Consider the following 18,327-nt stretch of genomic DNA (forward strand, 5'->3'; position numbering starts at 1 on the left):
TAAAAGAGAAAATAAGTTCTTCAAACTCTAAAGTACTATATAAATAGATCTTTTCCTTTGTCTTTGACCTCCTTGCACTATATAGCTCAGTCCTAAGAAGTACACTTTCTTCCTTCCTTTTTTATTTTTTTTGTGTGTGAGGCAATTGGGGTTAAATGATTTGTTCAGGGTCACACAGCTAGTGTTATATGTAAATTCAGATTTGAATTCAGTTCCTTTTAACTTCAGGACTGATCCCCCATCCACTAATCCATCTAGCTGCCCCAGAAGTGCACTTTCTAAGTCAGTTCTGAGACTTCTCATAGATCTGAGAATCAGCCTGCTGAACCTGGATGGAACCATTACCAAATCCTTTGAATGAGCAATCAGGAGTATCTAGAGGGAGTGCAGAACCAACCCAGCCTCATTCAGAGCTTTCCACCATGGGATGTCCCGAGGCAGAACCCTGAGCAGGATAAAATCTAGCCTGTCTGCAAGAAAGGGCAACTGTTTACAATGCAGTTAACTCTTTACATTATGGTCAACTCTTTAAAATGCAGTAAACACCACTACTGTACTTCCCACTGCTGAAACTCATGTATAATAAGAGATGGGCAGCAGAGAAAGTTGGTGTCAAGGTGGAGAAGAACCTCAAGAGTGTTAACACATTTATTGAGTTATATAAATCAAATTGTGAAATTTTTTCTATGAACTTTTTTCTCTGAGCTCGAAACCTTTCAGATACCTAATTTCTTGATCTCTTTCCTGACCTTCTACCACGTTTACCTGGTTTATATTTACCCTCTGGGTTTTCGTGCTCCTCCATTGCTTACCTATATTTCCAGACCTTGGACGTGCCTGACAGCATGTGTTTCCCACTTACTTATCAGCATACATATCCCTGTGACTTGTTTTTGGCCTCTTAACTTTGGAACCACATTGCTGTGGACAAATGCATCCAGAACTATTTGCTAACTCTAAGGAGTGATTTTTATCACAAACTCTGCCCAAGTCTGTCCCTAGTCACATTTCCTTAAAAATGTGTGTATGAATGTGAAGGACATTTAAGAGCTTTGACCACAATGGGATCTTGGGGAATGTGAATATGCTAAAGTACTTTGTTTTATTGACTCTCTTCAGTTTCATTTTATGTGAAGTTATCAGTCTTGTCTTTGGGGTTCAGTGTTCCCCGACTGGGAAATAGGAATTGTCTTCAGGACCTATTATGCCAAGGGACAGGGCATGTTGTAACAAAATAAAATACCTGAAGGTCTCTGAAATGACAGACCTTCACTCAAGTCTGTGATGACCCCAATGTTGTTGCTGTTGTTGTTTTTGCCATTAAATCATATATAACAAAAGAGAAATAACAAAATCGAAAATATTTGATTTTCAAAAACTGATCACAATCTTTCAGACTGGGAGAGTGTTGGTGGTCCCTGATTGATGGCACTGATAACAAGTCTCTTCTGAGATCCCTCACAATTTACAAAGCCACATCTCTGAGTGGTGGGGAGTTTTATCATTCAGTCATTTCAGTCATGTCTAATTCTTCATGACCCCATTTGGGATTTCCTTGGCAGAGATACTAAAGTAATTTGCCATTTCCTTCTCCAGCTCATTTTACAAATGGGGAAACTGAGGCAAACAGAGTAAAGTGACTTGCCCAGGGTCACACAGGGTCACACATCTGAGGCCAGATTTGAACTCAGAAATATGAGTCTTTCTGACTCCACTCTGTGTTACCTGATTGTGGTAAAAAATAGATGGGCTAATGTGAAAAGATGCTAATGTGTAGATGCTCCAAGTCATTATTAATCAGAGAAATGCAAATTAAGACAACTCTGAGATACTACTACACACTTGTCAGATTGGCTAGAATGACAGGGAAAGATACTGTGGAATGTTGGAGAGGATGTGGGAAAACAGGGACACTGATACATTGTTGGTGGAATTGTGAATACATCCAGCCATTTTTCAGAGCTATTTGGAACTATGCTCAAAAAGTTATCAGACTGTGCATATCCTTTGATCCAGCAGTGCTTATATCCCCAAAAATTTTTAAAGAAGGGAAAGGAACCTGTATGTGCAAGAATGTTTGTGGCACCCTTCTTTGTAGTGGCCAGAAACTGGAAACTGAGTGGATGCCCATTAATTAGAGAATGGCTGAATAAATTGTGGTATATGAATATTATGGAATATTATTGTTCGGTAAGAAATGACCAGCAGGAAGATTTCAGAAAGGCTTAGAGAGACTTATATGAACTGATGCTGAGTGAAATGAGCAGGACCAAGAGATCATTATACACTTCAACAACAATATTATATGATGATCAATTCTGATGGACATGGCTCTCTTCTACAATGAGATGAACCAAATCAGTTCCAATAGAGTAGTAATGAATTGAACTAGCTACACCCAGAGAAAGAACTCTGGGGGATGACTATGAACCACTATGTAGAATTCCCAATCCCTCTATTTTTGTCTGCCTGCATTTTTGATTTCCTTCACAGGCTGATTGTACACTATTTCAAAATCCGATTCTTTTTGTACAGTAAAATAACTGTACGGACATGTATACATATATTGTATTTATCTTATACTTTAACATATTTAATATATATTGGTCAATCTGCCATCTGGAGGAGGGGGTGGGGGGAAGGAGGGGAAAAGTTGGAACAAAAGGTTTGGCAACTGTCAATGCTGAAAAATTACCCATGCATGTATCTTGTAAATGAAAAACTATAATTAAAAAAAAAATAGGCTACTTACTTTTACTTTGGAGTTGTAATCCCATCTGGATAGATTGGGGAGACAAGTCTTGGAATCAGGATGGTCTAGGTTCAAGTTCCTCTTCTGACACATGGTGGCTGTACAGCCCTGGATAAGTTATTTAATCTTTTTGTGTGCCAGCTGTAACATTCTAAGACTCTAGGACATAAGAATGTGGGATATTCTGAGATTGTAACTTCCTAAGACTTGGAAGCAGATAAAGTTCCTGCTAGCTTTAAATTCTTTTTTAAAAAAATAGTATTAGCTTTTTATTTTCAAAATACATGCAAAGATAATTTTTAACATTCACTCTTGCAAAACCTTATGTCCCAAATTTTTTTCCCTCTCTTCCCCTCTTTCCCTTCCCCTAGATAGCAAGTAATCCAATATAGGTTAAATATATGCAGTTTTTGTAAACATATTTCCACATTTATCATACCACACACACAAAAAAATCAGATCAAAAAGGAAAAAAAATGAGAAAGAAAAAAACATAGTTGTAAATTCTAAGATTCTAAATTACAAAACAGGCATCATCTTCATTTGATAGAGATGTCAAGCTTAGAAAATACTTCCTATGTAGACAGAACTAGATTAAAATGTAACTGGGCAATATTTAACAAAATAAATAAAAATACAATTTAACACAAGTAATGTTAATGTGTGGTTTTCCAAGCCCTACAGGCAGGGATTATTATGTAAGGTTTAATGACTTCTATTTCTATCTAAGTTAGATACTCCACACCTCTAAAACCACAGATCCCCTCCAGTTGGGTGGTGCAGTAGATTGAGTGTTGAGCCTGAAGTCAGATAAACCTGAGTTCAAATTTTACTTCAAATGCTGGCTAGCTCTATGACTATGGGCCAGTCATTTCACTTCTGCCTGCTACAGTTTTCTCAACTATAAAGTAGAAACAATAATAGCCTTTCCACTCAGGGTTGTTTATGGATTGAACAAGATGCTAATTGGAAAGCATGTGAGCATAGTTTGGCACATAGTAGGTGCTTAATAAAGGTTCGTTTCCTTCCCTTCTCCTACAAAACCCCCAACAACTTCTCCAATCTTTATAGGAATAATGGAAGCCCAGTTAAACAGATGAAGTGACTTACCCAGGGAGCTAATAAGTGTCAGATGGTTTATATATAGCATTATTGGAATTCTAGCAAAGCAGGGGATGAAACACTTGTTTATTCTGTTGCTTTGAGATGGCCTACACATCTGGCCAGACACCAAACAGCTATAGAGGTGACTATAACCATGAAAAACAATGGAAAGTACAAAGGGTAATAAGACCTAAGTAGATTTCCTCTGAAAAATAAAAAGAGCCCTCATCTAAATCCCTGCACATATTACTCCCACAGCTACAATCATTAGCACAAAAGAGAAACTTAGGGAAACTGAAGGCAACTAGGAAGGCCTTTGCTTTTGGAACACTGACATTTTCTGTACATGAAGGTCATTCCCAGACTGGGCAAGGAGAGCAGAGATCGGGAAGCCCAAAAAACAGAAAGAGGGCTTTGGACCCTGGAAATGTTTCTTCACCTGGAAGAAGAGAGGTTGGGGCTGTATGAAGTTGCTCTCAGCTCAGATATCTATTGCCTGTGCTGGATCTGTATGGTAGAGTAGTATTAGAAAGCACAGGACTAAGAGTCGGGAGAAACTATTCAAGGCTTATCTCTGCCAAAAATAATTATGTTTCCCGGGTAAGTATCGTCCCCTTTATGAATTTCGTTTTTCTGCTCTGTAAATGATTCCTAAGATTCCTTCTCGTTCTGGCATTCAATGACTTCATTTCACACTTTGTCTTGTTTCATTCTCAGGCTTAGCTCCAGGGCAGCTGTACACGTACCCCGCCCGCTGCTGGCGCAAGAAGAGGCGACTGCACCCGCCTGAAGATCCCAAGCTGAGGCTGCTGGAGATAAAGCCTGGTCAGTAGCATTAGGAACTCAGATGGGCGGCCGGGCAGGGGATGGAGGAAGGGGGGCAGTATTTAGGTGAGAGAGGGGTAGAGGGAGAGCAGCTGCTTTCGCTGGTCCTCTCCTGCCTTTGTTCATCTCTCCTGCCTTTGTTCACTGAGACTGCAGGAATTGGTTTCTCCATTAGTGGAACAAAGAATGATCAAATGACCAGGTGACCTAATTAAGTGTGGATATACAGGAGTATATGTATGTTTGCTCACGTGGCTAAGCACATGTGGGCTTTTTTTTTTTTTTTTTTTTTTTTTTTTTGTGCGTGAGACAATTGGGGTTAAGTGACTTGCCTAGGATCACAAGTGTCTGAGGTCAAATTTGAATTCAGGTTCTTCTGATTTCAGGACTTGTGCCCTACTCACCGCACCATCTAGCTGCCCCTATGTTTGTTTTTAATGAAATAGTCTTTTTCAGTCTCTTCTCTTCCCCTCCCCTCTCTAACTCTTCCTCTCTCTTCCTCCCCTTCCTCCTCCTCCTCCTCCTCCTTCTTTCTTTTTCTTCTTCCTCCTTTCTTCTTCTATTACCCAACTGCATTTTAATCCAATTCTGGTTACATTTGGGAGAATCTGGTGATACTTCTGGCATCTTTATCAAATGAAGATGGAATCTGTTTTGTAATTTAGAATCATAGAATTTATAGTTATGTTTTTTTGTTCTCATTTTTTCCTTTTTTGATCTGCTTTTTTTCTCCTTTTCCTCCTCCTCTTTGTCCTCCTCCTCTTTTTTTTGTCATCCTCCTCCTCTATCTCTTTTGTGTCTTGTCTTGCTCTCTCTTTCTTCCCTCTCCCCACCCCTTTTCCTTCTCTCTCTCTCTCTCTCTCTCTCTCTCTCTCTCTCTCTCTCTCTCTCTCTCTCTCTCCCTTCATCCTGTCTTCCTTTTCCCTTCTTTCATTGCTTTTCCCATATTCCTGATTCTGTTTACCATTAAACTGATAGGAAGAAACAGGGTGGGAGCAGACCCCAAGCAAATCTGTCAGGACACATCTGAAATTGCAGCTAGGTCAGAGAAATAGCATGTCTCTCTTCTTGCTTGCAATCTCTGTTAAATTGGCTGAATTCTAGGTTATCTGTTTCTAAGGTGGAAACACACACACACACACACACACACACACACAATCACTCATTCTGCTTTTCTCTGAGGACTGCTGCTGAAGCTTCCCAGAGGAAGGGGGCCAGTTCACAAATAAACAAATCCCAAGATATGAAACAGAAATGGAGATACCAATAGGAAGGTAACAGAACTACCCAGTAATATCTAGGATGAATTGGTTGATTTAAACCACTGCTTCCTATTGTTCATCTTATTATTTGACTGTCAACTTCTACTACTTTGGTCCTTTTCAGAGCAGTCTCTAGGGTTTAGCAAATCAGATCAAATTGCCTGAAATTTTGGAAAGTTCATCTGATCGTCTAAGAACCAAGTGAAGAGAACTTTGAAACGATTCAGCTGCCAGCTGCCATGGCAGGACAGAAAAAAGTGTGTGTGTGTGTGTGTGTGTGTGTGTGTGTGTGTGTGTGTGTGTGTGTATGGATAGGGAGAGAGTTGGGAAATATCCCCGGGAGGTGGTAAAAAAGCAAAAACTTGAAGTTCTTATAAAAAATAAGCAATTTAGTTCTTCCATTTTCTTTCATCACCACTTGTGTTGCATGAGTGGGATAGCTTGGCCATAGGATAACCACACCTCTCTCCCCCCTTAATTTCTACTCCCCCTTTTCACTTTCACCCCTCAAGCTGTTTTTCTCTCTTCAGTGCTCCCACTGGCTATTTTTCTTAATATGTACACCCCTGGGTTCCACTGATCAAAGCTGTATAAAGCTTCCCCTTAGGTAGATTTCACTTGTACAAAAATGTCTTGGGGTGAGGATAGGATGCACAGGGATCAGAGTCTTAAAATTGTTTACAGGTAATAAGTGATAATTCCACTGAGTGCGCAAAAGGCAAAATGACACTTTCCAAGTCACTCTAAAAAAAGTATCCATAGAAAACTTTTTAGTTCAAAGTAGGTGACACATAAAGTCCTGCCACCGGGCATTGCCAGTTCAAATAATGCTCTTGCCAAGGTTTAAATAAATGGTTGACTTTTCATTTGGAGAGACACCTTCATAAGTTTTCTGATCCCTCTGACTTGGTAAGGAGGTGATGGGGAGGGCAGTCCCGTGGTGGACCACTTGTAAGGTTCACAGTGACCCCTGGTGGTTTGTAGAACAGTTTTGAGAAGCACTGCTTAGGTGGTTCAGCTATTAGGCTGATCGATATCATTCATTGAAAACAAAAGAAAACAAAACAAAAACCACCTACAGCTCCTACTGCTGCACCCTGGAATAGGGTTCCCTAATTTCTGTAGTTTTGTAAATAAATAAAGTATTTTAACTTAATTTTACCATAGAGTCCTCAACCCCATTCTTTTAATATTAAAACAATTGTCTGAGACCAGCCTATTAGGTTGAAATCTGCATCCTCTATGTTCCTCCTCCTTTGGGGAAGCTCCTGCTCCAAGAATTATGGTAGCATTTTGATCATATCAACTTTCCTTGTGGTGTTTTCAAACTCAAGCTTTCATGGCACCAATCAACTAATAAGCATTTATTAAACACCTACAAGGTTTGTATCAGACACTGTACTAAGCACTGGAGATATAAAGATATAAATAAAAGTCCCCATCCTTAAGAAGTTTACATTATACTGGGAGAGAACCAACTTACACATATAAAGTAAATAAAAATCTATGAAAATAAATGCAGGTGAATTTTAGTGTTTGTTGTTCAGTTGTATCAGGCTGTTTAAGACCCCATTTGGGGTTTTCTTGGCAAAGATATTGAAGTGATTTGCCATTTCTTTCTCCAGCTTGTGGTACAGATGAGGAAATTGAAACAGACAGGGCTAAGTGATTTTCTACAGCTACTAAGTATCTGAGGTCAGATTTGAATTCAGCCCTTCTTATTCCAGGACTAGCATTCTCTTTCTTTTAATTAAAAAAAAAATAGCTTTTTATTTTTCCAAATAAATTCAAAGATAGTTTTCAACATTCGCCTTTCCAAAATCCTGTATTCCAAATTTTTCTTTCTCTTCCTCTTCCCACCTTCTTTAGACAGCAAACAATCTGATATAGGTTAAATTTGTGCAGTTCTTCTAAACATATTTCCCTATTTGTCATCCTATGCAAGAAAAATCAGATCAAAAGAGAAAAAGCACAAGAAAGAAAAAAAAAAGCAAGCAAGCAATAACAACAACAAAAAAGGTGAAAATACTATGCTTTGATCCACATCCAGTCTCCATTGCTGTCTTGATGGATGAGGATGGTTCTTTCCATGACAAATCTATTGGAATTGCTTTGAATCGCATTCGAAAGAGCCAAGTTAGGGCTAGCATTCTATCTACTGTGCCATCTAGTTGTCTTCATGGATTTGAATTTGGCTCATAGCTTGTTGGGGGTATCAGTAAAAGAGGTATCACTTGTACTGAGTTTTGAAGGAAGTAAAAGCTTTTAAGAATCAGAGTTCATTCTGGGCACAGGGGACAATTTATGTGAAGACATGGTGGGGGTTTTAGAATTTTGTCCTTCAGGAATAGAAAATTGTCCAGTTTGTCTAGAATATGTTTGAAGAGGTAATCTAGAACCAGACTGTGAAGGGCTGTCAATACCAGACAAAAGAGTTTGTATTTTATCCTAGAAGTAGTAGAAAAGTCTTGGAGTTTTTTGAACAGAGAAAGTAACATATTCAGATTTGTGCTTTAGGGATATGAATTTGGCAACTATGTGGAGGATGGATAATAGTGGAAAGAGACCAATTAAGATGGTATTGCAATAGTACAGGTAAGAGGTGATAAGAGCCTGAATTTGCTTTCTGTGATATGAATAGAAAGGACATGGACACGAGAGAAGTTTAGAGATAGAATTATCAAGATTTTGTCAACGTATAAGAAAAATAATGATAACAGCTAACGGTTATATTGCACTTACTATGAGGCAGACATTGTGCTAAATGTTTTACAAATATTATTTCATTTGATCCTCACAACAACTCTGTCAAGTAGGTTCTAGTATTATTCCCTTTTTGTATTCAGGAAAACTGATGGTAGATACCTACAATATATATTCCAAGCACTATGTAAAGTACTAAGAATATAAAGAAAGACAAAATCATGGTCTCAAAAGATCTAACAGTCTAATGGGGGAGACAATACGCCAACAGCTTGTACAAACAAGATATAGATGGGATAGATTGGAGAAAGTCAACAGAAGGGAGGCACTGGAACTGAGAGGGATCAGGAAAACCTTGAAGAAGGGAGAATTCTAGCTAGGGGTTGAAGGAAGCTAGGAAAGCCAGGAGGTGGAGATGAAGGCATTTCAGGGGGGCCAGGGCTGGCATTAGGACTTGTCATGAACCCTAGTTGAGTGCTTCTCATGGCACTTAGTGTAAGTTCTTTTAGTTGAGAGAAGGTTGGGAAGGGTGACATAACCTGGAAGTTTTTGAGTATGTATCGATCAGATGTAATAGCATGGTAAACTGAAACTGAAAATACAGAATATGGGTAATAGAGCTGAAAGGTCAAAGGCGAAAATAATATTTAGAGTGAAAGCAGGGTCAAAATCAAATCAAGATCTGCAGAGGATGTTGGGAAAGAGGTGTTTTATTTGTGGGCACGGGGCAGTGAGGGTTAGTCTGGAGGAAGGAAGACCTGAATTCAAATTCAGCCTCAGACGCTTATTATCATGGTCTCATGTTCACTTCAGTTTCCTCAGATGGAAAATGAACTGAAAAAAAGGACAAATCTTTTCAGTATTTTTGCCATGAAAATCCAAATGGGATCATGGAAACAGACACTGAAATAAATGAACAACAATTTGGATGTGTGTGGGAGAAGGTATTGAAGTGAACAACAAGGTGTAGAACTTGACAAACCATTTTCTTAGTTTTCTGTTCTTCAGACAGAAATGTTTTTTTCCCCTAGACATGGGTGGTCCTTTAATCTCTAACTTGCTCTCAGAGCTGTTTCCCTTCTTTTATTGCTCTCAGGATCAGCCCTGCCTCTAAATAAGCAGAGGTGGGTGGGGGTGTTTTGTCCCACAATACCTAGAAGGCAGGATTGAGAACCTTTCCCTACTTAGTGATAAGCATTCAAGTCACACCTCTAACCCTATGAAATTAAAAAAAGGAAAGAGAAAGGAAATATCTCCAAGTATCTTTAAATAGATTTGAAAGCAAACAAGTAAAAAAAAAAAAATTATCTGGTCTAAGTGTTGGTAGATAGGGGGGATGCTATAAATAGTATTCTTGAGAAGGCTATGGGTTAAACTATCAGTAGTGTCAAACTGAAATAGAAACAAGGGTGTCCTGAAGGAAGCATATAGATTTAGAAAACCATAAATTAACACGGGCTAGGTTCTATATTGTATTTTAAAATTTATTTTATTAAATATTTCCCAATTATATTTTAATCTGGATTTGGGCTACATTTGGGGTAGAGTTTTATGTTTGACATTTCTAGATTAGATCACATTTGGGGTGTTTCTAACTTTGGGACTCTTGTGATTTCACAGATTTGTTTTTGGGATCATTGAATTACAGATTTAGAGCTTTAAGGGAACTTGGAGGTCATTGAATCCAAACCCTCGTTTTCAGATGAGAAAATTGAAGCACAAGTAATTAAGTAATTTGTCCAGAGTCAAACCAGCAAATAAGTATTGAAGGTGGTATTGAAACTCAGTTCTTCCTAATTCCAAGCCAGCACTTTAGCTGCTACATAACATTGCCTCTTATGGCCTCAAGACTATGGATTTTTACTCATGAATCCTCATTGTGAAATGACTTTTCTGATAGTCTTGGTGGGAATTATATGTAATTACAACTATATATATACACACACATGTATATATGTAAGTAGCCCAATAAACTGTTGTTATACATTGGGCCAGATTATGGATTTTAGGATAAAATTCCTATGCTCTTCAATGCAATAATTCTGTCTGTATATATAATTCTGTATATATATATACATATATGTATACACACATATATACATATACATATATACATATATAATGTGTATGTATGTGTGGAGCATGTGACATTGTAAGTTTGAGTGTGGATTCCCTGGAGGGAGGATAGGCTAGGACTCATTAAGTCCAGCTGGAAACTAGCTAATGTGGAAGATTGATTTCCCTTGGAAGCACACTGACCCTGGAATTTGGGAGGAAGGGCCAGAAGGGGTACCAGCTTGAAAGTAGAAACAACCCAGGGGAGGTTTGGAGTAATGTCTAGAAGAAGATGCTTTGGATCTTCTGAAGCAACAGGGCCAAAGGTTAATTAGATGGAAGCTAGTTAGCCCAATAAACTATTGTTATACATTGGGCCAGATTATGGATTTTAGGATGAAATTCCTATGCTCTTCAATGCAATAATTCTGTCTTCTGTTGTTTTTAAATTTTTTTCCCCCTTAATTGTCTGTGATGATTGAATATAGGAAAGGAATAAAAACCCAGATGTAATTATGAGAATGTATCCCCTTCCTGCCTGGGAATTTCTTTTGTCACAATCTTCATGCCATCCCTGAGATGTTTCCACACATCCCTAATTTGCAATATGATACTCAAAGTTTTGCAGGTTGGGTCCTCTGGGAGATGACTTTGAGGTTAAAGGGATGCACTGTGGGTACTCCCTCCTAAAATGATAGACTCCCCACTGGTGTGATTCAACTTAATAATCATTTAAAACATAATTAGCCCTTATCAAAGGCATTTATTAAGATGGCATAGTAAGAACAGAAGCTCTCCTTTCTCATTATTCTGAACACACGTTCCCACCACCATACATAGGGCTTATGGGAAGAATGGACACAAACTTAGAATACAGATGGTAGTGAGACAGTGGAGAACTAATGTGGTCAAGGCTACTTAGTCTTCTGATACTGCTAAGTCTTCTTAGTGTTTTCCTTCCCTGTGCATTCCCATTCTTTGTAGTCCATCTCTCATTTGCCAACTAGATTCCATAGTAAGCTCTTTTCTCTACTTTCTGGATTCATGCTCTTTAGTGCTATTTCCAGCCTCAAGTGCTCCCTTTTTTGTATTTATGTCTCTGTTCTCTCAACTGTGCTTAGAATTCTTTTGAACTAACTCCAGTTTTTGCATGGGGGTCTTTCCTTCTAGGAAAATAACTCAAATTGATAGATGTCATGCACAGCCAACGGGGATGGATTGGGGGGAAGGAGAAGAAAATCTCCTCAAATCTTTTCTGAAGGCAGGTCTGGAATTTCGCTCCCCATAAATCTCTGGTGCAATGACACCAGGGTTAATTATTTAAATGCCCTCCAGAGATATGATCTAATATTGTTTGGCTAATCCTAATTTAGCCTTCTAATTGCATTGGAGAAAAGTGTTGATATTTGTAAAGAGATAAATGTTCCCATTTCATTGCTCAGCCCTCTCTCATCCCCTTTGTGTTTCTCTGTGACTATCCCATCATTCTCATGTCACTGTATGTACTTCATCAGAAATTAAAAGACAATAAAACAATGATGGATCCTGTCACTGAAGTGTATGCTCAGGTTAGCACATGGCTGAATCCAGGAGTTTGGATATATTTAAAGCTGTGTGACTGAAGGGTCATTTGTGGTCTGATGGTTATTGCTGATGGGACCCTGGCTCTTTTTTTTTTCCTGTCTCATACTTTAACATATCTTTCTGGTTTATGGAATCCCAATAGATGGATGAGATAGAAATATATAAGAGGATTAAAGAAAATCATTAAGTAACTGCCTTTGTGGTAGCAATAAAAGTACTTTAGGTTAGAAATTGTCTGTACATAGACCACATAGTCAATAGAGGCTCGTGCATTTAAAATTTGTGGCCCTCTCAGCTGTTTCATTGACCTTATTGAGGCCCTTGGGAACATTCAGTGTATATCACTTCTGTAAAAGGATTCAGGAAGGGGGAAAGCAACTGAATGTCATTTACAAATATTTATTGGGTATCTAATTGTGTACTTTCTTAGACACTGGGGATATGGTGGCAAAAGGGAAGCAATTCCTGCCTTCAGGGAGCTTGTGTTCTACTGGAGGGAACAGAAGTAAATACAAAGTGATTTTAGGAGGAAGGGTTCTAGTACCCGGGGGGGAGTAAGAAAAGTCTCTTGGGAAGAAATGTTGAAGAAACAAGGGATTCTGAGAAGCTACTACTTAAGCACTTCTCGGCTCCTTATCCTATAAGTAAATAAAAGGCTATTTAGATTCATAGCATTTTCCACCTAGATGGAACCAGAGATGTCATGAAATTGGATTGTCTCATTGAAAATGAGTAAACTGAGCTTCAGAGAAGAGAAAATAACTTAAGGCCATTTAGCTAATCAGTGACTGAGTTCTAAGATTATGATGACTTCTCATTGACTTCCTCTTCCCCTTGGAGCTGCCTTCCTACCCAGAAGGTCAAGTGTAAAGGAAAGCAATAGTTCCAAATAACACCAAGGGGGAGAATACAGAAACAAGAACAGTTTTCTGAAGAGCAACATCTTGGGGTTTGTTGGCACATCCACATAAGCCAACGGAGGAGGAAGTCTAACAATGCTTCTGTGATCAGGTGGGGATGTTGCTCTTTCCCTATTTGTTTCTTGAACCTGAAAAATTTTTTTTAAATTAAAGCTTTTTATTTTTCAAAACACATGCACGGACAATTCTTCAACATTAAACCTTGCAAAACCCTGTGTTCCAATTTTTCCCCCTTCCCCCACATCCTCCCCTAGATGGTAAGTAGTCCAATATAATATTAAACATGGTAGAAATATATGTTAAATCCAATATATATATATATATATTTAAAAAAATTTCATTGCACTTGAATTTTGAACAACTGTACCTTTTCCTTTCTATGCTCCTGTCTGGTAGCAGGGGCTAGAGAGAAGCGGGCAAATATCTGAATTAATTCATTGGCTAGTCATCTCTAAGGGTCAGCTAAGTAGCACAATGAATAGTGTTTTGGGTCTGGAATCTGTGCAAAACCTGAGTTCAAATCCAGTTTCAGACACTTAATAGCTGTGTGACCCTGGGCAAGTTTTTAGCCTGCTTGCCTCAGTTTTCTCATCTGTAAAATGGGCTGGAGAAGAAAAAGACAAATCTCTCTAACATCTTTGCCAAGAAAACCCCAAATGGGGTTGTGAAGAATCAGACATGACTGAAACAACTCCAACAAAAAAGATCATCTTTATGTTTGTGTTTATTTTACATATAAATAATAATTTCTCTATCAAGTTAAGTACTTTGCAAATATCTCATTTGGGAGTCAAGTGTTATTATTATTATTATTATCCTATTTTAGAGATGAAGAAACTGAGGCAGACAGGGTTACTTAAATTTATATACATCTTTTATATAAAGTATACAATTTCTATAGAATTTTTAAATGACTTGTCCAGGGCCCCATAGTTAGCATCTGAAGCTGGATTTAAACTTCCTGACACTAAGCCTAAAACTCTCTCCACTGTTCCACCTAGTTTCTTCATGTTGAAATACTGCTGCCATGAGTTGCTGGAGGAATTGTAATATTATATATAAGAAATAACCCTTACCCTGACCAACTTATTGGGAGCAAGAGAAAGATTAAAAAAGGGGATAGTTCAGTTCCTTGGGTGATGGGATGATGCTAAAAGGTATCAGACAGTTTACAGTCTAATAAGATGAACTGGTGATATGGGCAATTACAATGATGGGTTAAGATAATACTTTCGGGCATCAGGAGAAGTGCTAGCAAAATGGTCATCACCAACTGGGGAGCAGGAAATAGCATTTCATTTGGGCTTTCAGAGTGAATAGAAATTTAACAGGTATATACGGGAGAAGGAAGGACTTTCCAGGGATTATATCAGCTAGCATCCATGTAGTACCCTAAGGGTTCCAAAACACTTTACCTGTTTTTTCTTACAACACCCTGTGAAGTAGGTGTTATTATACTTATGTTACAGCAGATCGAGGTCAAGAGAAGTGCAATGATTTGTTTTGGATTAAACAGGTAATAAGTCTTTAAACTTTGACCTTTCTGCCTCCAAGGTCTTTGCCTTGCATTCTATCCAATGTGCTACCTGGCTGCACAGAGTTCACCGTGCAAGGATATGGAGGTAGTGGTGTGTTGGGGGAGGGGAGGGGGGGAGGAGGGCGGAGAGTACAAAATATATAATTCATTTTCTCTGGAATCTTGGACATTTGGAGAGAGATAATATGAAAGGGGCAGCTAGGTGATACTGTGGATGGAGTTCCAGACCTGGAGCCCGAAAGAGTCATCTTTCTGAATTCAAATTTGGTCTTATAAGCTGTGTGATCCTGGACAAGTCACTTACTCCTCTCTGCCTCAGTTTCCTCATCTGTAAAATGAGCTGGAGAAGGAAATGGCAAACTGCTTCAGTCTCTTTGTTAAGAAAATCCCAAATGGGGTCATGAAGAGTCAGACATGACTGAAAAACAACTGAACAGCAGGAATATGAAAGGACTGGATGTCCTTTGCTTTGAATGCTAGGCTGAGGAATTTAAATTTAAGTAGGCAGTAGGAAGCTTCTAATGGGTTTTGAGTAAAGAAGTGACATAAAGAGATCTATAAAATGGGATGATGTCCAGTAGTGGTATGAAGGATGATTGGGGTGAGGAGAAAGTGAGATTATTATTAACAGTTAAGTCATCTGAGAAAGGAGACTATTGTACCAGATGGTTGGTAATGAGGTTCTATGCTAAAATGGTGGCAATGAGACTGGGGTAGAGAGGGAAAATGTGGAAGGCATTGCAGAAATAGAAATAATAGGTTTTAGTAACTGATTTGGGTATGAAACATGAGGGAGAGGGAAGAGCTAGAAGGAACAATAAGGTTTTGAATATGAAATATTGAGGGTATAGTTTTGCCACTGACAAATGATGAAGTTAAGAAAGGAGAACAGGTTTATAGGGGAAATCAAATAAACTTTATTGTGTACTTGTTGAGTTTGAGGTATTAATGAGACATCCTAAGTCCCATAGGAAACACCTTTCTGTAGCTTAACTATAGTGATTCTTGGGAAATCATGGAGAAGAGAGGTATCCCAGAAAAAAAAAAATCATGGGTAAATATCTTAATTTTTTAAAATGGCTTTTTCATAAGGACTTCAAGAAAGGTCTACTCATTTGACCCATTCTGAATCCTCCTGGACTCTCTTCTATCGCCTAAACCCATGTGTCCTTTTGTCTACAAGAATAAAATGAGAAATTTCAGCGAAAGTGTTGCTGGCATCCAAGATCACTACATCTGCTATATTCCCTTGATATACTAGTCTAGTTACACTGTCAAGAAAGGAAATGAAATTAGTTTACTGTTACCTGTTCTTGATGAAGCCATGCAGGTTATTAATGATGATTGCTTCCCTTTCTAATGGTTCACAAATTAGCCAGTTCATCTAGAATTTTACTTGTAGTCTGAAGCTTCCCATATTCTTTTTTCCTTTCTTTTTTTAAAGTCTGGGACAATAATTTCCTGTCTCCAGCTCTCTGGCACCTTTCCCATTCTCCACAATTTTGTGAAGATCACTGACAGCAGCTCATTAATCACATCTGTCAGTATTTTCAGCACCCTAGGATACCATATGTACCTTGTGACTTAAACTCATTGAGGGCAGCCAGGTGCTCTCTTCTCATCTCCTTAGTTATCTTGGGTTTTAACTCACTATTAACCATTTTTGTTCTCTCTTTCCCCAGATCGAGAAGTGTTCTTGTTAGAGAAAACAAGCAAAAGGAGATTTGAACGCTACCTTTTGTCTGATACCTTTTAGCATCATACCATTTACTCAAGGAACTCAACTGTCCCTTCTTTGATCTTCCTTTTTCTCCCAATAAGTTGGTCACTTAGTTGTCTGCCTATCTACATTGGTCTCTTTTACACTGCTCCCTTTTTTTCTTTATGAGAAATGTTTGCACTTGTGTAGTCAGAGTTTTATTTAGATTATGAAGTTCCACTGATCCTTTCTTGAAATATTTGCTTTGAAATCTGCTCTTCCCAAAGTTAGAGTATGTACCTTTTGCCCTGTTCTATTATGCAATGGTCTCTACCTCCCCATCCTCTCCAATTTACCATGATCTGGAATAGAAGTTCCTTTGCTTTCTTCTTCCCTTTTTTTGCTGAGGCAATTGGGGTATGTGACTTGTCCAGGGTCACACAGCTAGTATGTGTTAAGTGTCTGGATATGAACTCAGGTCCTCTCGACTCCAGGACCAATCCTCTACCCATTCTGCCATCTAGCTGCCCCTTTTCTTTCATCTTTTGAAGAATGAAATAATCATTAAAGCAAGTTAACAATTTATCTATTGGTATACTTTTAGTGGAGAGAAATATGTAGCAGATGTCTAGATAGTAGCTGAAGTCCCCTATCATAGTTCTATGCCAAATTTTTGATGTTTACTGAATTTTTTATGTCTATCCTCCTTTTGAGTGTTTTATGATACTGTCCCACTGCAATATTGTTTTTGCATATCATTCCATTTCTTACCTTTAATACTTTTTTCTATGATGCTCCCCTCTGGTTTATGGATAGCTTCACATGACTATCTTTCTGTAGGTGGTCACTCACTCCCTTTCATTTTAAAGTAGCTATGATTTATATATGCATATCTACATATTTGATATGATATAGATACATAATTCACACCAACAACAATTTATTAAGCTTCTATTATATTTAAGGCATGGGATTTGTAATTATAGGATTTGAGTTTAAAGCTTAGTTCTACACTTACTTGGGCAAAATCATTCTACCACTCTGGACCTCAGTATTTAAATTCCTCTGAAGAAAAAGGGAAGATTGGACTAGATGATCTCTAAGTTTCTTGACATGCCAGCATTTCCTTCAAGTCCTGCCTCTGACACATACTAACTGTATGACCAAGTCAAGTAATCTCTCAGTGGCCCATGCCATTCTCTAAAAGCATGAATTGCAAAGAATGTGTCCTCATGGATAAACTCATGGGACCAGATCAAAAATATTTTATTAATTTTTTTTGTAATTTGTAATTGTAATTGTAAAAATTGCAAAAAAAAAATTGTAATTGTAAAAGCAATTCAACTGATATCTAGAAAGTGCCTATTCTGTGAAAGCTATTTCATCAAGGATGCGACTTATGATGAAAAAGTAGGTATCTGGATGCTAGAGAGCTTCTCAATTGTCATTTTTTTTTGTCAGTAGCAATGGTCATGCCTTTTTTCTGGTCCAATAGATCTTTTCCTTTTTTTCCCCAATATGTTGAGAATGGATCCAGTGGAAAGAGTACTGACTTTGAAGTACAAAGGTTCAACTCCTGTTCCCATTTACAACACTTTTATCATACATTTGGACGCTTCATCTTGCAGGATATCAGTTACCTCATTTCTCTTTCTCTCTCATTTTTTTTTAAGGCAATCATGTTTTTTTTGTGAATTGCCCAGTGTCACTTAGCTAGTAAGTGACTGAGAGCAGATTTCAATTCAAAGCACTCTAGAACCGGTGCTTTATTCACTGCGCTACCAGCTGTCCCAATTCTTCATTTGTAAAATTATAAGATTGGATTCTAAGGTTACTTTCAGCTCTAGATTTGTGATTCTCAAAATTTTATGGTACCCAGGACAGAC

The 18,327-nt window shown here is 38.2% G+C and overlaps 1 protein-coding gene across 5 annotated transcripts in view; it reads left to right on the forward strand.

Annotated features, from left to right (window-relative positions):
- DPF3 (double PHD fingers 3) overlaps window positions 1–18,327 on the forward strand; it is a 330,115-nt gene that overhangs the window by 184,283 nt on the left and 127,505 nt on the right. For all 5 annotated transcript variants that reach the window (XM_031952579.1, XM_031952578.1, XM_031952581.1 and 2 more), the window contains exon 3: window positions 4,574–4,681. In XM_031952579.1, the coding sequence (XP_031808439.1) occupies window positions 4,574–4,681 (108 nt within the window). The remainder of the gene's footprint in view (window positions 1–4,573; window positions 4,682–18,327) is intronic.

This window comes from Sarcophilus harrisii, chromosome 2 (genome assembly GCF_902635505.1).
Source record: "Sarcophilus harrisii chromosome 2, mSarHar1.11, whole genome shotgun sequence".
NCBI lineage: Eukaryota > Metazoa > Chordata > Mammalia > Dasyuromorphia > Dasyuridae > Sarcophilus > Sarcophilus harrisii.